The 19490-nt window shown below is 40.3% G+C and overlaps 3 protein-coding genes across 6 annotated transcripts in view; 2 read left to right on the top strand and 1 right to left on the bottom strand.

Moving 5' to 3' along the window:
* The first annotated feature begins 609 nt into the window (after positions 1 to 609).
* On the top strand, positions 610 to 3515 carry LOC126583627 (type I inositol polyphosphate 5-phosphatase 4-like). 3 transcript variants are annotated; one of them, XM_050248087.1, is made up of 8 exons: positions 610 to 734; positions 883 to 1139; positions 1258 to 1348; positions 1439 to 1549; positions 1668 to 2249; positions 2536 to 2799; positions 2922 to 3111; positions 3228 to 3515. In XM_050248087.1, exons 2-8 carry the CDS (start codon positions 1040 to 1042, stop codon positions 3351 to 3353), a joined length of 1464 nt encoding a protein of 487 aa, XP_050104044.1. In that variant the 5' UTR covers positions 610 to 734; positions 883 to 1039; the 3' UTR covers positions 3354 to 3515. The 3 variants fall into 3 exon arrangements, with proteins under 3 accessions (XP_050104044.1, XP_050104043.1, XP_050104045.1); XM_050248086.1 differs by lacking the exon at positions 610 to 734 and having other exon boundaries at positions 741 to 1139; XM_050248088.1 differs by lacking the exon at positions 610 to 734 and having other exon boundaries at positions 741 to 1139; positions 1215 to 1348.
* Positions 3474 to 5957, bottom strand: LOC126583628 (uncharacterized). Of its 2 annotated transcripts, XM_050248089.1 has the most exons (9): positions 5840 to 5957; positions 5478 to 5647; positions 5330 to 5392; positions 5217 to 5236; positions 5063 to 5107; positions 4673 to 4734; positions 4341 to 4477; positions 4151 to 4239; positions 3474 to 3734 (listed from the first exon to the last, which is right to left on the bottom strand). In XM_050248089.1, exons 1-9 carry the CDS (start codon positions 5910 to 5912, stop codon positions 3602 to 3604), a joined length of 792 nt encoding a protein of 263 aa, XP_050104046.1. In that variant the 5' UTR covers positions 5913 to 5957; the 3' UTR covers positions 3474 to 3601. The 2 variants fall into 2 exon arrangements, with proteins under 2 accessions (XP_050104046.1, XP_050104047.1); XM_050248090.1 differs by lacking the exon at positions 3474 to 3734 and having other exon boundaries at positions 4120 to 4239.
* A 3318-nt stretch (positions 5958 to 9275) lies between these two features.
* LOC126583623 (ABC transporter B family member 15-like) overlaps positions 9276 to 19490 on the top strand; it is a 25572-nt gene continuing 15357 nt past the window's right edge. Inside the window, exons 1-6 of the mRNA XM_050248084.1 lie at positions 9276 to 9785; positions 9918 to 9975; positions 10089 to 10267; positions 11089 to 11546; positions 14088 to 14643; positions 15159 to 16052. Of these exons, the coding sequence (XP_050104041.1) occupies positions 9531 to 9785; positions 9918 to 9975; positions 10089 to 10267; positions 11089 to 11546; positions 14088 to 14643; positions 15159 to 16052 (2400 nt within the window). The 5' untranslated portion in view covers positions 9276 to 9530. The remainder of the gene's footprint in view (positions 9786 to 9917; positions 9976 to 10088; positions 10268 to 11088; positions 11547 to 14087; positions 14644 to 15158; positions 16053 to 19490) is intronic.

The raw sequence follows: 19490 nt of genomic DNA, 5'->3' as shown, positions 1-19490 counted from the left end.
TCTCATCCACGATTGGTGAGTCATGAATTCACTTTCATTGACGATTGACAGTCACTCACATATATGCCTGTCAATTGCTCGCACAATTCATTAACGAGTTAGGTTGTTATCGGTTAAGAATCCAATAAGACATCGTTTGTCAGATCTAGACATTAAACATGATAATTTCTTGCATAACTTGTTAACCTAACATGAAATAACACGATCTATAAAGGAATTGGGTCGTTATCGGGTCACCTGTTTATGACCCTTTAAGATAGTAAGTGTAACACGAAAACAACACGAACACGACAAACACGACCCGTTTTCCAGACGTACTCATATAGTCCAACAAGTTATTGATAGGTCGTGAGACTCATATCAACAGCTAACAAACCAGCCACACATAGTTGAATATGTGATTAATTAATGGAAGATACTCCATTTAGTTAGTTAATGCAGCATTAGTGAAGTCTAAGAAGCCTATAGGGGCAGATATGTAAAAAGATATTCTAGCTTGTTGATTGGACTTTGGACCCCTCGTAGGTGTACCCAATGCGATAACCCTATAACCTGGCTTTTTAATTATTTGACTTGGACATGTTATATACTTGTCATGTAGAAATACCACGACACGAACGTGACAACTACCAACCTAACCAACCCGAATAATCAAACCAAATGAAAGAGCCATTGTCCTTTTAACCCTCCCCTACTTATCCTAATTCTTAACCATCTCTGCCTTCACACGCACGGTATGTTTTCTCTCTTGTGTTTGCCGCCGGATCCGTATTTTCTCTCAGCTTCTTGCGCTCGTCTGTTCCTATGCTTTGAATCGCTTCCGAACACGGCGGGCTATACGATGTTCTTACAGCTAAACCCGCGTTTTGTTTTTGTGTCCAGAGCAATGCGGCTAGAGGCCGCCATGGTAGGAGGGGAACAGCCTTCCATCTGATCAGCAAGGCGCAGGAGTATTACGGAGTTTCACAACGGCGATCCTCTGGTACTCTATCTATTTTGTAGTTGATGTATGGACATACGAAAGACCGGAGAGTAAGGCATGGACGGAGAGAAACCTAAGTCGAGGAGAAGAATGTTTAGAAAGTGGTTCAAGAGAAAGCATAAGGGAGCTGAACCCTATCAACTGAGTCAAGTTTCAGGTTTTGTTTCTTCTAACTATGGATCTGATACCGACTTCTTTCTTATTCGCGTTCTTATTCTTCTTCTGTCCACAGAGTAAGTTCAATCCGGACTGAAGTTTACTGAATTTTTCTCCAGATGGGGGCGAAGATGAAAGCACGGATTACTTGGATGATATTCTCTTTCAGTCCATGGAGATGGATCCATGCACTTCAACTAGTGAGTTGAGGTAATTTATCGATTTATGGAAGAAAGAAAGCAACAAGAAAGTGTATGATCTTATAGTACTTCGTCTGATAACCATTTTCGTATGTTTTAGAATCTTTGTGGGAACTTGGAATGTTGCTGGAAGGTCTCCCAAAGGGAGCTTGGCAGTAGATTTGGATGAGTGGTTGAATCTTAAGGACGCGGCAGACATGTATGTTCTCGGGTATGTTACATAAACTTGGAACTCAACATTACACATGGTGTTCATATTTTCTTGATTTTTTATCTGACTAATATGAGAAAGCAGCATGGATATCACAACTCGGATATATCGCTTGCAGATTTCAGGAGATCGTACCTTTGAAGACCCGAAATGTGATAGGAGTGGAAGACCCAACCGAAGCAAGAAACTGGAACCTGCTGATAGGGAAAACTCTCAACGAAAAATTCGGGTGCCCTTGGTTGACGCCCATTGTGCATCCAATTTCTAGTGAGAACTACAATTATGTGCAAGTTTCTGAACTCGAACCTGAAATCACGAGGGAGCAATCAAGAACCCTACAAGAAAAGCCAAAGAGTGTGAGTAAGTACAAGCTAATTGCAAGCAAGAAGATGGTTGGAGTCTTCCTTAGTGTATGGATGAAAAGTGAATTGGTCAGAAAATATGACATTTCAAATGTTAAAGTTTGTTCCGTGGCCTGTGGCATCATGGGTTATTTGGGAAACAAAGGTTCGGTTTCAGTTAGCATGACAATCGAAAGAACTAGTTTTTGCTTTGTTGTTGCCCATTTAGCTTCTGGAGAGAAGAAAGGAGATGAAGGTAGAAGGAATCATCAAGTCGCAGAGATTTTTAAGCGAACGGCTTTCCCTCGATCCTCTTCAGACAATGATATTCCTCATCCTCTCACCATCTTAGGACACGAGTACGTGTTCCTCCCAGTAGAAATGTAGCAGTAAAATTTTCCCGTTATTAGTTATTCAACCCAATAATTACAAGAGTTCCTAAAACTGACAATGATAGGACAGCTTTTACAACTAGTAGCATGCTTTAACGTAACCAAAACTCAATACTCACAGGAGTCTGTCAAAATTTAACCAGATTTTAAAACCTATAAGGTATCTGGATGACCCGATTAACTGAATGAGTCAAAATTATCAAAGAATGGAAGAAGTCATCCTTAACGGGCTAATTTTTCTGTTGTGAAACAGTCGGATTTTCTGGTTCGGGGATCTCAACTATAGGCTATACTTGGAGGACAATTCAGCCAGGCAGCTGATAAGGAAACTAGACTGGACAGCGTTGCAAGAATTTGATCAACTTCGTAGGGAACGAGAATATGGTGGGGTATTTCAGGGTTGGAAGGAGGGAGCTTTAGAATTTGCACCTACCTATAAGTATTCTTCATCAAATTGCAATCGCTATTCAGGTGGGCTTCCAAGTAGATCAGGAGAGAAGCAAAGGACTCCAGCATGGTAAGAACCACCAGAATCAGTTGTCTACCCCCCGATAGGCCTCCCATGAGCCTTGATCAACAAATACCTTAACTTTCTTCTGCTACGTAAAAACTAAAGACGTAATTTAATTATGGTGGCAGGTGTGATAGAATTCTGTGGTATGGAAAAGGGGTGACACAGCTCTCTTATTTCCGGAGTGAAAGTAAGTTCTCAGACCATCGGCCCGTCTCTGCCCTATTCTCAACACAGGTAGATGTAGTGCAGTCTACTAATCCAAGAATGGTTTCAATGCATACCATTCTTCCCGCCATACCAACTCCTAAAGAAATTGTAAGTTTTCTCTAACAAGGTCAAGTTCAGTAAACTATATGTCATGTTCAATTTGAGTTTTGTAAGAAGATGAAGCTTTTGTTGTTGGAATAATAAGAAGAAATTTATCAATGCAGGTGCAGAGCAACCGTGATGAAGAGGCCAGTTCTACATTTTTATCATTGATCATAAAGGATTTCAAAGAATCACCAACACAAAATGCAAGTTGTATAGAACAAATAGATGACAGTGGTTGCAGCTAGCATTTGGCAAGTGTGTTGTTTGATGCATGCTCTCCAATATAGTGTAGTAAGCAATTATCTATGATATAATTTAAAATGCCAATTCAGCAGTATGGAACCTTAAAAAACTCCAAGGAAAACTGTGGTCATTGATAAATTGCATATCGATTTATTGTTCTACAAGTTCTGATTTGCAGTACATTACTTGTTAGGTAAAACGAACATATAAAGTGTAGTGTAGTTATGTGAAGTAGATTACTTACAAAAAATTAATCTGCCTCACTTGACTGAATTAATCCACCCAGGACGTCCACATTGTCAAAATGACAACTGGGACATACGCATCTGCTCTGCAACGTCTCACCAATAGTAGCACAGATTTGTTCCAGTTCTGAAGTCTGCTTATTTCCCGTCAAAGGCAAAACTTATGTAGGTCATGCTCACAAATATGGTATTTAGGGCAAACTAGACCTTAAAATCCAGCATAGCAAATTAAATTCTTGACTTCATGACTAAAACAGGCATTCACTTCGGAAGCTTATACAAATAGCTCTTGTGGATTGGGTTGCATTCAATTATGGCAGTTTTCAAATGATGAAACATTCAAAACGGCCTACGAAGTGCATTTGACTATTCTCACAATCATTTATAAGCATTGGGACTGCTTTAAAATCCTTCGCCTATGATCAATAAATAATAGCCATATGGGATGCATAATTTTCTTGCATTCTAATTTTCTCGATGGTCGGGAGGAATAATATATTTTTTGCTTAAGCATTGAATAATTTCAGTAACCAATGCATTCTTGAAAAGGATATCTTGTCAAATCATGCACTTCTTTCGTTGCCTTTAACAACTCCTCCATCAAGAACACCTTCCTTTCACAATCACTCAGCACCTGCTGGACCTGCAGAGGCAGAAGTGCCATACAATCCAATTACTTAAGCTAAGCTTCTAGCAAACTGTAAAGACCCATTCGTAATGTTTCCAAGACCGATTATTCTTCACCTGCTTTTGAGTATTCTGTTCAGCTTTGTATTCTTCTTCCGCTTTGGTTGTCTGAGACACCACACCAGCAAGCATATCCTCAAGTTCTCTTAAATCACCTTCAGTAACCTCCTCCTTTCCTAGCTTGGGATCTTCTTCTGAATCAAAAATTGCAATTTTATTTTAGTTGCTACCCACACTACATTACGGAATCATTTTGTTCCTCTAATGAGAAATATTTATTTTGAAGATTAAAAGAGAGACAGAGGAGTTTAGTCCATAACAAATAGAAGATTCAACAAATTGAATATGTCAAGAGATCAATTCTACAGGTTAATGGAAAAACGTATCACCTTCTGCACTTCCACAGTACTCTTCCTCATGAATATGGCCAGCAATTGACTCTTGGAACTTTCTACATTCACAGATTTTAACAAGTACAGTAGTAATTTAGTAACTGCAGGAAGGCACTGAACGCTTTTGAAACATAACTCACATCAATCACGTGAAAGTAGACTATAAACGGGGCACATAAATATCTCCAGTATTCCAAATTATCTGTGAACTTGTTACAAACTGCAGCTTGGTCGCGGTCGATCAAGTTGTGTACAATGTCAGTATTGATCTAAGCAAAATTCAGTAATATGTCTGTCAAGAATACGAAAATGCCTTCTCTTCTCCTTTAAGATATGCATTAAACGGAGCATACAAGTACAACATTTTGCTTTTGAAATGAGGCTAACCTTATCTTAGCGTTGATCTCAAACATTTCGCTTATAAACTCATCCCTGCGTAAACAATTATGGAAAATAGGAAGGTAAGCAATTGGAATATTTCGAAAAGAAAAACAGATGTGAAAAAATAAAAGTAAAAACAATTGAGATGAAAATTTCATACCTCGAAGCAGCTTCTTTGTTCTTTTGCAAGATCCAACAAAAACAATGTAAAATTAGGATCAGCAATCAAAGATTTTAGCTGAGAAAATTACAAGAAACTGAAACTTCAATTACCTTAAGAGCTTCTACTTCAGATCCGACGGCGGAAATCTCGTCTTGCGTATGGGAAATCCTCAACTGAATTTGAAAATCCGATCGGAACCTAATCAAATTAAGAACAAAATCACTCAATCCAAACAATGCGCAAAAATAACAAACAAACCTCCAGCGTTTGAATCGTTGCTTCGTTCATCGCCAATTCGACTTCGAAGCCTTTGACCTCTTGCTCGGCGGTTTCCTTGGTGCGCTTGGCTTCTTCGAGCTCCGCATTTGCAATTTCCAGCTCGGATCCGAGCTCTTCGATTCGCTTCCTCAGACTTACCACTCTTCGCTCTGCATTTCTCAAATCATGCACGTGAAAATTCCTTTAGCTGAATTTTGAAAATCAAAGAAATCGGAACTCTATTTGTTCATTTCCAGGTGCAAAATTGATTTTTCAAATTTTCCTTTTCCTCTACATTTTCTCAGGAACCAAACAGAGTAGCGAATGCAGAACGGGAAAAGGTGTGCAGGTAAGGACTGTACCTCCGTGCGACTTTTCGGATGCGAAATCGTGAATTAAGTTCAGAAGCTGCTTCCGAGCGTCGCTTCCCGCCATGACTCGTGTGCTTCTTTTTCGCGCTTCTTCTGCAAATACGTAGTGCTCAACAGTCTCAGACCAACACACCCTACCGCGGATGTTCTTGCTTATATGCGAGATCATAAATTTATATTGTTGTTTTAAGCCCAAGGCTAGGCCCACTTCCCTCTTTTCATTTTTGATGGGTCAGGCCCAAAAAGGCCCGCTACAACACTTGTAAAAAGAAGGTCGTATTCAATTTTCAACAAGGGTGGTATTTGCTCATGCATCCGAAGTTTTGTGCTTCGAAGTTCTCGCTAAGTTATTAATATTGTTTGCTAAACTACCCTTGTGTTTGAATTTCTCACAAAATATTTTCAATAATAAGATTGAGTTAATAAAGAAATTTTTGGCAAGTGAAATTGAATATAGTTGGGGAGGAACATTATTTTCATTATAACTTTGTTGGTCTTAAAAATAACATAGCTTAAGTGGCGTCTAGGCCGAAACGATTAGGAGTTAAATACATTTCTTTCGATGGCTGAAAAGTTGATGCGTGCCAATTCGTTGCCTGGATCAGCCGGACGAATAACTTGAATGTGGTGGATGTGGTGAAATGCGCTATTTTGGGTTCTATAAACTATAACTTGAAGTCTATGTTATGCAAATCATTGTCAAGTTCTAAACCTTCTACACTAGGTTCAGTAGCCTATACTATATTGGTGAGAATATAGGTTCGTCGAATTGATATCAAGTTGTATGAACAAAAATACTCAAAGGGGATGATTGTCTTTATTGTAAAAGTGGTTCGAGCATTTGCGTGCCGAACTCTAAAGATAACTTGAAAGTGACAAATCACAGATTCACTTCGCCGAAAAAGCTGATAGAGTGACATCGAAAGAATTAAAAACTCTTTACCAGCTAAGACTTAAGATAAATAGTCAGCCAAAGACTTAGGAGAATGCACGTCTATCCAGTCAGTCGCTTTCCTGGTTACTTTTGGAAAACCTCGTCTATCTAGTCGATTGTCAACTCAACCCTATTTATCCAGTCAAAAGTCATGCTCATGGTTAGTGAAGCAATTAGTTTTGACATAAAAGTGTAGGAGATATTTATCATGTATAGCATTGATTTTTATGTTGAGTTGAAAGTCTTTTTCTCTTTTCCAATACTCTTAGGGCCCGTTTGTTTTACTTCACTAAGTTTCACTGGACTAGACTGGACTAGCTTTTAGTCTAGTCCATAATTTTTTATCATGCAAGGCTAAGATTAATGAGATTAGCCCGGACTCGCCGGGACTAGCAGCGTCACTAGAGGTTCTTAGCTAGAGTCCCCGAAAACCATGGGACTAGCTAAGACTTGCTTCGTTCATCTGTTGCTCGTTTGCTTCCCTTTGCCAACTCCACTAGAAAACGGGTTTGATTTTTCCAAAAAAAAGCTCGATGACTCCACCGTTGAATCACCGCATGTCTTGCCGCACATACATCGGAAAAGCTTGGACTTTCACAACCTCCGCCATTGAATCGTCGACTCAACACACCAACTCCCCCAACATGTCTCAAATCGTCGGGCTCCAACTCCGAAAAGAGTCTGGGTTGGCCGAATCTGGGGCCTGGGAAGATGACAGTGAATTGACAAAAAAAAAAAAAAAAAAAAAAAAGAAATTCAAAATCGCTCAAGACTTTGGGTCCTTCTTGGAAGCTCAACTGCAGGAGAATTAGAGCAAGTTTCTTCCTTTTCCACGACTTGAGATAGGAGGCAGAGAGGGAGAGCATAGAGAAAGATGATGAGGGCGGGACTGAGAAAAATGAGGAATAAAAACAGAGGTTGATAGATGGAGAGGTTTCTAGAATTAGGAATAAATTATGAATTAAACTATATAATATTAGAATTTATTATTATTCTGCTTCTTTGTCCGACACTGCACCAAAAACTTCACTAAGCTAGTCCAGCTTAGTCTAGTCTAAGCCAGTCCAGCTTAATCCCTGCAACTAGTCCAGTCCGAGACAGTTCGGTGCAACAAACGCACCCTTATACCTATAGGACTAGGTTTCGTAATACTCCGGCCGGAGTGCATATCGTGTGTTTTCCACGTCATTGTGACTTTGTCAACAGCAAAACATAAGTTCGTTGTAGGAGATTCATGCACTTGCCAAGCAATTTGGCTGAATAGGCTACTTAAAACACTTCATTATCAGCAGTAAAAGCCCAACAATAGTGTTTTGTGATAATATTTCTGCAATTAAGTTGTCCAAGAATTTAGTTTTACATGGCAAAAACAAGCATATAGATGTGAGATTTCTTTTTCTGCGTGACCTGTGGAAGGATAAAGTCATTGATATGATTCATTGCAAAAGTCAAGATCAGAATAATATTTAACCAAGTTTCTCAAGTTGCCTGTGTATTTGAAGCGAAGGAAGGAGCTGGGAGTTTGTTCATTGAAAGATACTGCTGGATGAAGTTATATTATGCACAAGAACTAAAGTCGTTTTCTCTACACCTGGAGAGCATTCAGCTTAGAGGAGGATGTTAGGAATTAATTTTATTAATTTTTTTATGTTTAGTTATCTGTAAATTAATAAGTAGTGGAAGTCCTATTCTTTAGGAATCAATTTGGATTGCCTACAGATTAGGAGTATCTCGTTTATATTAGAGTATGCAGTTGTTACATATTTTTAGCTATTTTTGTTATTTGTACATGTAATTATGTTGAAGTTTTGGTCAATGAATAAAAACACTTCAGTTAAAAAAAAATTCATATTCTCAAGCTTTCAATTCTAGTCTTGTTTTCAACACCCTTCCGCGTAGGTCTAAATTAGACCACCTACCCGTAGTCCACACAAGTCACTTCTAGTCTCATTTAAATTAGTCCTTGAGCACATCAAACATAGTATTATAATCCTAGCTTATCCAATCCTAGCTAAGGAAGTGAAACAAACAGCAATCTAAGTTGGAGTTAACACAACATGTTTACGTGGTTTAATCGTGATCATTTAATAATTGGATTAGAGAGGAGGAAAATTTAGAGGGAAGAGAATCATATTCCATTGAAGTTAACATTGAGTTATTGTTTTAACTTATTCGAGATGCATTATTAAAAGACAGATTAATTGGTGACGCAGAATGATAAACTAAACGTCTTGTATGTCTTGTAACTTTTTTAGTTCGTCTCCCACTATAAGATACCAAATTATACTTTTAACAATAATCCAATGGAAATGTCTACTCCTTGAGTTGAGTCCTTGTAGATATTTTAACTTTTGTACTTTGCTTTATATATATATATATATATATATATATATATATATATATATATATATATAGCAATTAGAACCATAGAATGATATTTGCCTTCCAATATTATTCTCAATGTCATGCCTCACATGCAAAATAAAATGTTTAAATTCCACTTACAAAACGTGACACTACATGCATTAAGTACTATGTTCCACCAACGTGAACAAATAATTTCCAGACTTTTCTATCCAAATCACTTTATAAATTGTTTGTCAGAATGCAAGCCAACTACCAATAAAGCAGGAGATGGATGCTAATCATGCTATCCAGTGGCCATTATAAACAAGAAGGCCAGCAGGTTTATTTTTGCATTACTAATTAGTACTGCTTGTCATCATCTCCGAGAGAGACTGAGAAAAAATGAGTAGTGCAGAGAAGAGTAGTAATGGAGAAAAGAAGAAGAAGAAAAACGGGTCGATACGCTCCATTTTCGTGCATGCAGACGGAGTGGACATGTTGTTGATGACTCTAGGGTTGCTCGGAGCCATTTTTGATGGATTCACATCGCGGTTGCTTGCCGTTCTCGCTAGCCGGTTGTTTAACCTTATGGGGAGAGCGGACAGACATGGAGCCTCAGATTTCGACGCACATATTTTGCACCGTTATATCAATAAGGTATCTCTCTCTCTCTCTCTCTCGACCTTCCCACTCCTCACACATGCACAAGCACAAACACTGAAAAACGAGTACTGAAAACCCAATCTCAAGTTTGTAACGTTGGTTTCTGATCTCAATGGCCTCATGCAGGACGGAGTACTCGCTTTCATATACTTAGCCTTGGCGTCGTGGGTTGCTTGTTTCTTAGGTAATCAATCCGATGCGATCCAATCTTAAGCGTCAAACGAGTTATATAGTTTTTCTCTTTTTTTTGTTTTATTTTGCATAAAGTAATTTTCTGTGTAATTGTGATTGTTTTAGAGGGTTATTGTTGGACAAGAACAGGGGAGAGACAAACTGCAAGAATGAGAAGTAGGTATTTGAAAGCAGTATTAAGGCAAGATGTAGGTTACTTTGATTTGCATGTAACAAGCACATCCGAGGTCGTCACAAGCATCTCAAACGACATTCAGGTCATCCAAGATGTGCTTGGTGAAAAGGTTTGATCCTACAAATCTATTTTCTGAATTCTAATTATATATAGTGACGAAGTTAGAAATTTATGTTAGGAGTGTCATACTTTAGACTAAAATATTTATGGACAACTATATATATATATATATATATATATATATATATATATATATATCAAATTCAAAGATGATTGACTATACATTTAAAGGTGAGTGACTATGCATTTATTCTTCACATTCAAAGGTGACCTGAATCTCGTTCTTTTGTGCACCTAGGTATCAAATTCAAAGGTGAATGACTATGCATTTATTTATTCTTCATTATATACATGGACAACTATATCAAGACTTGACAATAAAACATTAAAAGCACATCCGTTTATTCTTCATCCTTGATATCTAATTCAAAGATGAGCGATCATATATTCCATTTCTCATGGTGATCAAGAGAACATTTTTTGTAAAAACATTAGGCATAAGAGATTTTGAAAGTTTTTTGTGCTAATTTGGATACAAGAAATCTATTTCTCTTCTTCATTTTATGGATGATATAATAGAGGGAAATGAGAAATTAACCAAAAAAATAGTCTCAAAGCAAAGGTAAAAAAATGTATGTAGGTAAAAAACAGAGAATATGATCAACTAATATTATTATATAACTATAGTTTCAAATCTTTAATGTAAAAAATTAAAGACTGTATTTGTTGGATTGAAGTTAAATGGACTAACCAATACAATTACAAATTGACGTACACAGTATGAGAAAAAATCCAGAGAATTACACACACGCACACAGTATATGAAATTGGTACAGTCCAAAGTCCGATTTCTAAAATATGAATGATCAGGTGCCAGATTTTTTAAGCAAAGTGTCAACGTTCATCGCGGGTTACATGGTGGCATTTATACTGCTGTGGGAACTGGCCATGGTGGGACTCCCTTTCGCATTGCTTCTGGTTGTCCCAGGTTGGATTTGCGGAACAACTTTAACCGGATTAGCGAGGAAGAGAAGAGAAGAGAACATTAAGGCCGGGACAATAGCCGAGCAGGCAGTATCTTCCCTTAAAACTGTTTATGCATTCGCTGGAGAAAACAAGACTATAGCACAATTTTGTGCAGCTCTGCACGGGACGATAAAGCTGGGGTTAAAGGAAGGCTTGGTTAAAGGCTTGGCCATTGGCAGCTCCGGCATTGCCTTCTCCATTTGGGCTGTCATGTCTTACTCCGGTAGCAGAATGGTTATTTACCACGGTGCCTTAGGTGGGACTGTTTTCGCAGTCGGCTTCTCAGTCGTCAACGGTGGATTGTAAGCAAATTTTCCTCAGTTTATGATGATAATATGAAGCATTTCATGTTATTGCCGACTTTTTTTAGTACAAATACGTATTAAGTACGAACACATGTAAATGACTAATCAGGTGGTGTGTTAAGCCAATTAAAAGATGATATTTTCAGGTGTTCATATTAAGTACGTGTTTGTACTGTAGTTGGACCCATTATTTAAATAAGAAATTCTATTTGTTCATGTTTGGAGCCGTTAGTTTAAACGAAGATCAAGAATGTTTGGGCTTGAAATCTTGGTTCTGGATCAGCTGTTAGAAGTCAGCCAAGAAAGGAGGTTGCGAGTCTCGGCCCAGCAATGTATAACTGGTGGCGTGACCGAGTCTTAGGTGAAGTAGGATTGTTTGAAGACTAGGATTGGCTTCTGATGAGATTTGAAGTAGCTACTTAAAGGTTAGGATTAGTTTACGATGTGCCGGAGTCCTAGACGAAGCAGGACTGTTTGAGGATCTTCACTGGTTTCTAGATAAAGTATGAATCAATCATATAATCAGTCTACGTTTAGAGTCATAGTTCAAGTTGAAGAAGGTGAGACTCGGCATTGATATAGTTTTGGTCGAGGATAATTTCAGGTGTATCCGTATAAAGTCGAGAAATTGTAGTGCTATTCGAAATCTACCACTTGAGCATCAGGAAATTTGTCCCTTTACATATAAGAGGATTTGCAATGTAGAAAGGAACTTTAAACCAACACACAAATCATCGCTTGACATGAATATCTTCACACATTTTTGTGAAAACTAACTGCTTCACTAACCGTTAGCACAAATTTCAACTGGATAGCCAAGGTTTTCCTAAAGCAACCAGCGAAGACGGCCGACTTGATAAACGGTGCCAGAGTTGTAGAATCAGTTTGGCGTAAGAGTCTCAACTGACCGGACAGAAGGGGATCTCCCAAGTCCATGGCTTACTAACTATCTCAAGTCTCAGTCAACAAAAAGTCTTTAATTCTTTGACCAAAAGAGGCCACTTCATTAATTTTCTTGCCGAAGTGAGGTGTTATTTCAGAGTTCAGCACACAGACGGCCGAACTATTTTTAAACTTCACAGCGATGTTGTTTGGGCCCAAAATATTAGTTTGGGCCGAGTGTAGAACTATTCTCGGCCCGGAAGGCCTTACAACAAGGGTACCATGGATCATTTAGTGTGTGGGCCTTCAAACCTAGGTCGATTAGGTCATGCTGCAAGACAAGCCGAGTCCTAGCGCAATAAGGAGTCTCGGCAGGATTAATAACCCGGAAGTGAATCTGGCTTAATAAAGGACCAAGTTCACAATTGTAGTGAGAATATGACTGGTCGAGTTCGTGTTTGATCAGGAGAAGAAGACCTAGTCCGAGTAGGAGTTTAACTCGACCTTAAAGGTATCCAGTGTTATAAATAGAGGAGGTTGTCCATCATTCGAGCCGCTCCAATTCAACACACAACTGCCCTGCGCAAACTCTCTCAACAACTTTGAGATTTTTATTTTCTCTTTTCGCTGACACATCTTCCGTTGGCATCAACAGCACTGTGGAAGCAACCGGTGATATCTTAAGTCGGCATAGATAGCTCTGTCATTGTAGAATCGGCCGATCTCGCAGCATCTTCTGTTGGCATCAACAGCACTGCGGCGAGGACGGTTGGTTACCTATCCAAGTCTCGGTCGAGAAGGATTTCCGAATCCTTGTTGATTGAGGTCATCTCATTAGCCTTCTCGGCGAAGTGAGGTGTTACAGTTTGCTCGGCGCATTACACGCCGAGTTATTTTATGATTGGATACTCTCAAATGGGGTTTAGAGTTCGGCATTCAGACGGCCGAACCACGTTCACTATTAAAACTTATATTTGCTTTGAGTATTTATGCCCTTACACTTCGGTGTTGATTCGGCGTGAGTTTACTCTGACGAATAACATCACCGTGACCGAATCCGACGACGACGATTCGTGAACTTCGTAAGAATAGTAGCCTTGTCTTCAGGTTTGAGAACCCAAGAGGCTGAGACGTGTTCCTTCCTCGGTCACAATCGCGAGACGCATAAGTCAGCCGCGCGCCCAACGCAACATCAACAAATTTACTCCTCGACCGAGCTCGGCCGACGAGTTGGCACGCCCCGCATTCATCGAAGGACGTAATTAGCTTATAGATTACTCGGCCTGCGCGCTACGTAGGCTTGGTAGTTTTTAGGGTTAACAGATGTATAACCTTATCTTTAGGTTATAGAAGTCAAGGCCAAGAGCGTTTCTTCCTCAGCCAAAGTTGCTCGATTCAAAAGTCAACAACGCATTTCACCACAAGCCACCAAAGGACGTAGTTAGCTCCTAGTTAATTCGGCCTACGCGCCATGTAGTTTGTGTAATTTTTTAGAGTCAATAGAAACATTTTATGTTACGTAACGAATTTTTCAGAGTAGAAATAGTATTAAGTATGAACAACTACAAATGACCTATCAGGTGATTTAACTTACCAATTTGACAACTGTATTTTTCAGTATTCACATTTTTGTACTTATTTGTTTTTGGTGAACAGAGCAATGGGAGCTGCATTATCCAACCTGAAGTACATTGCTGAAGCATGCTCAGCTGGTGAGAGAATAATGGAGGCCATAAAACTAGTCCCCAACATTGATTCAGACAACATGGGAGGCAAAGTATTAGAAAATATTTCAGGAGAAGTAGAGTTTAAGGATGTCAAATTTGCCTATCCATCAAGGCCAGATAGCATCATCCTCAACAAATTTTGCCTCACCATACCAGCAGGAAAGACTGTTGCCTTGGTGGGTTCGAGTGGCTCAGGGAAATCCACAGTGATATCTTTGCTGCAAAGATTATATGACCCACTTGAGGGAGAGGTTGTTCTGGATGGAGTTGCTATTGATGAGTTGCGGCTCAAGTGGCTTAGGTCACAAATGGCAGCAGTGAGCCAAGAGCCTTCTCTTTTCTCAACTAGCATTAAGGAGAACATACTTTTTGGGAAGGAGGAAGAGGAAGAGGAGGATGGTGGAATAGAGGAAGTGATTGAGGCTGCCAAAGCTAGCAATGCCCATGAGTTCATATGTCAATTGCCTCAAGGATACGATACTCAGGTAAATTAACATTCCCTACTAGAAATTAAAACAACGTTAAACTGCACAAATCACTCTTGTGAGGTAGAGAAATTTTGGGGTCTGGACAACTGGATCATCGTGACCGTCTTACTACACGCACAAAACACCCTACTCCCTGCATTTTGGTCTTCCACTCTTTCCCACGTCCAACCGCACACACAAAACACCCTATACTTGTATACGGGTGACTGGAATGAAGATCTCTCTCTTCTGAGGTGGGTGATATGTCAATGTTACTCTCGTGATGGAAGAATTCTTGACCATGCACATGAAGTATGGTCAAGAATTTAGACTGAAAGTTCAGTTTGGACTGTAATTGATAAAAATATAACCACAAAGGACATTAGTTATCAAAGTTCTTCCTGAATGAGTGACATTGACATATAATCGATGCAATTTACACCTAAAACAACTATTTACATAGTTATATGCTTACAAAAACTTCCAATCACGTTATGGTAAATTGGTAAAAATTCAAGAGATATGAACTGCAGGTTGGTGAGAGAGGCATGCAACTCTCAGGTGGACAGAAGCAGAGAATAGTCATTGCAAGAGCAGTGATAAAGAAACCCAGAATCCTTCTTCTCGACGAAGCCACCAGCGCATTGGACTCGGAATCTGAAAGGCTAGTCCAAGAGGCCCTCCACAAGGCAGCCGTGGGCAGAACAACCATAGTCATCGCACACCGCTTGTCCACGATCCGAAACGCTGACATTATTGCCGTCATGCAAACCGGTAATGTCATAGAAATTGGATCACATGAAGAGCTGGTTCAAAGCCAAAACAGCCTCTACTCCTCATTTGTCCGTCTCCAACAAACGATAAAAGATCCAGAAAAATGCACCGCAAGTATGTCCTTTCACTGCAACAGTACTAGTAGTAGTAGTAGTCTTTTATTATTGGCTAATCAACCAGACTCGAGTCCCAGGGTCGCTGGATTTGATAGTACTAGTACTGCCCGAGAATGTCCAAACAGCATGACTAACCAGTCCAAACACACTTCGTCGTTTTGGAGATTGCTGCTGATGAGTCGACCGGAGTGGAAGCAAGCAGTTTTGGGGTGTTTGAGTGCGGTTCTGTTCGGAGCAGTTCAACCGTTGTACGGATTCATCCAGGGCGCTACGGTGTCTGTGTTTTTCGCGACGGATTATGACGAGGTTAAAGAGAGAATAAGAACCCTTGCGTTAAAGTTTTTTGGACTGTCCGTTTTTACAATGGGGATTAATATCGTCGAGCATTACAATTTTGCATACGTGGGGGAGTGCTTAACTAATCGGATTAAAGGAAGGTTGCTTTCCAAGATACTCACTTTTGAAGTCGGATGGTTTGAGGAGGATCGGAATTCTAGTGGTGCCATTTGCTCTAGACTGGCCAAAGACACTGAAATGGTACGTAATAATATAACATATTAGATTGTTTAACAAATATTTATTGACATGTTTTCTATAAAAAAATGATTATCTTTTTCGGTCTTTTCTCTTCTACACTTCATTTTTCAGCTCTATAAATGAATAATTCTAAAAAAAATTAAGAGACCCCAAAAAAAAAAATTTAATGCAACCCAAAACTAAGAATGAGAAAATTACCATCCTTTTCTTTTAGCAAATATCAATTTAATATAATAATGCATATACATTATCTATGTTTTATGAGTAATGTTATTTATACCATATTTTTATATCACTTTTCTATACCACCTTAGGTGGCATTTGATGTGGACAGCCACATTATTTGAAAAATTTGCAAAACCCAAGGAAAGAAAGGAGAAAGACTCCTCGTATACCACAATTATCATTTAATTAACTAGTTTTTCTTAATTATTAGTTTATTAAATAATGAACTAAATTTAAAAATCTGATTAATTCAAATGATGTGGCTGTCTGTCGCCTAAGACGGAATGAAAATGTGGTACAAAAATATAATATGAATAGCATTTTTCATTGATATTAGCAATATCAATAGAATATAGACTGCATAGCACCAATCTATACAACCTGTTTGTACCATACTTGACCAATCCCGAAACTACCGAGCACCGGCCAACGCTATACTGTCAAGGACCCAGAAGAGTTCCCCTCCGACCAGGAGGCCAATCACTACTCGACACGTGTCAAGATTAGAAGCCAATCAGAGCGCAGGACGTGTCGACATCAAGAACCAATCATAACATGACACATGTCAATGTGACAAAGCTACAAGTTTTTCTATAAATAGGGGTCATTCCCCCACAATATTGCCTAATGCCATTTTGTGTTAAATCATTCACAAGAACTCACTAAATTGAGAGCTTGATCCTTTGTACTTGCGTAAGCCCTTCACTACTAATAAGAACTCCTCTACTCCGTGGACGTAGCCAATCTGGGTGAACCACGTACATCCTGTGTTTGCTTCTCTGTCTCTATTCATTTACGTACTTATCCTCACTAGTGACCGAAGCAACCAAGCGAAGGTCACAAAACCTGACACTTTCTGTTGTACCAAAGTCTTCGCTGATTTTGTGCATCAACATTTGGCGCCGTCTGTGGGAAACGACACTTATTCCTACTCTCTTCAGCTGTGTCAAGCTGGTTTCTATCATTCGTACACTTTCTTTTGACCAGGCATCCCTCTCCAACATGGGAAGCGAAGGAAGCCACAGCACACAGAATGACACCCCCCTTGCACATAGTGCGAAGCAACGAAAGAAGGAAGGAAAACGAGTTCTTCTTCAAGCTAAAGTCGATGAGTTGGAAGCTCAGAACAACAAGATAGCAATGAGGAATGAGGTCCTCCAGGAGCAATATGAGAAGCTCTTCGAGACACTTCACGAAGCTAGGCAAGCTCAGACACGCGAGCTTGTTGCCCCCGTGGAAGTCAACCATCAACTGGGTGCCCTCCAACATGGAGGGTCACATGCATTCGACATAGATATCCCTGATAGGGAACAAATTACCCCTCGATTTGATAATCAACATGAGGCTTCTCTTAACCCAGTTGCTTCGACCCGAACCATGAGAAGTGGAGGGAGACACCTCTTTGCTGAAGGGGCAGAAGGATCGAAAGCCGTCTTTCACGATTGTCGGGATTTCCTGAAGCAACGTCGAGAGAATTCCATCCATATAAGCTCAAAGATCAATGACCCAAGGATTTCTGAGAGACTCGGTCCCCTGCCACGGCCTGAGTCGGCCACCAATTTGGGGAAGGGGCAACAAGTCCTAGAGAGACATGAGGGTACAGGGGACTCAGAGGTGTTCCGACAGACATACCCTGGAAGCCAGTACAGCGAGTCCAGGGAAAAATCACATGCCCTTGATCAAACCTTCCTAATTCCAAGAGGAGATGGAGATTTACGAAAGAAAGCTCCAGTGGCACATGACTCCGCTCAGGACCCCCTTGTCCTACAACTTCTTGAGGAAGTAAACAAGTTGAAAGCTGAACGTCAGGCTGAAATACCTGACTGGAACCAACCCAGGCCTGGCCCTCTTACAAGGAGGATCCTCAACACCCCCTTCAAGCAAAGACAAAGCAAAAGCTTGGCTTGCAACTTTATACTGGAAAAGAGGACCCGATTGAGCACCTTAACCTCTTTGAGTCCACCATGGCATACCGGATGCACACCGACGAAGAGCGATGTCTTCTCTTCCCCTCCACCCTTTCTGGCGGAGCTCTAAATTGGTATTGTCGTCTTACACCTGAGACGGTAGACTCATTTGAGGAATTGAGGAAACTATTTGTTTCCCAACACATTTTCCAAACCGATCGCTTACACTCTGCAGATGACTTGTACACTATCCGTCAGAAGCCAGACGAGTCATTACGTATGTATGTTGGCCGCTTCAGCCATGAATACTCCTGGTGTGCCGAGGCAGACGACAAGACTGCCCTCAAAGCCTTCACGGCAGGCCTACGTGATTGTTTCTTTAAATACATGATCAATGCCAATACTTGGAAGACTTACTCTGAGGTGATGGCGCAGGCTTATAACCATGCCTCCGCCGAGGCAAAGACATATCAGGAGAAACCTCCTACAACCATCCTTTATCAACAAGTGGGAGATGGAAGCCAGACTCACCTAAATGAGAAGACCTCGACTTTCCAAACAGCAGTGGCACCTCCCCATGCCTTGCATAATGCTTCGCCGAATCAACAGACATATCAATTTCAAGGCAAGAGGAAGGATTTCCATCCTCACCACTCTCATTTCAGTAAAAAGAGTAAGGGACACTATCCCGATAACCAAGGGTATCGCCACAATAACGCTCGCCCCCAGGCAGTCAATGCAGTGGGTCAAACCCGCGTCAAGATACCCCCTACCCCAAGGTATGAGACATACACGCCCTTGAATGCCACATGCGCGGCCATTTACCCCAGCATAGCTCACCTGATACCAAAGCCAAAGCCGAGGCACCCAGATTACACGCCCCCGAATAACGCGGGCATGTTTTGTTGCTACCATGAGCATAACGGCCATGATAGCGAGAAATGTATCATCCTCCGTGATCGTATTGAAGCTTTGGCACGAGAAGGAAAAATTGATCAATTCCTCCTTCACCCTCAAAGGGATAACCGTAACCAACGCCAGGTGAATGTCATATATTCCATAAGCGGCGGCACACCCATATCTGAATCTTCCAATAGGGCCATGAAAAACAGTGAACGAATTCTGAGGCCTGGTCACCAAGTGTTTCACGTGGAAGACATCAGGGGAGGGAAGTATCAAAAGCCTAACTGGGATCCGATATGTTTCTACCCTGAGGAAGAAAGAGGCATCATCTACCCTCATAACGACCCATTGATCGTGGAGGCTCACATAGCCAACTTTGATGTTCGACGAATCCTCGTAGACA

Source organism: Malus sylvestris, chromosome 9 (genome assembly GCF_916048215.2).
Source record: "Malus sylvestris chromosome 9, drMalSylv7.2, whole genome shotgun sequence".
Taxonomy (NCBI): Eukaryota; Viridiplantae; Streptophyta; class Magnoliopsida; order Rosales; family Rosaceae; genus Malus; species Malus sylvestris.
The sequence above is the reverse complement of the archived record's forward strand: the minus strand, read 5'-3'. Positions and strand labels throughout refer to the sequence as shown.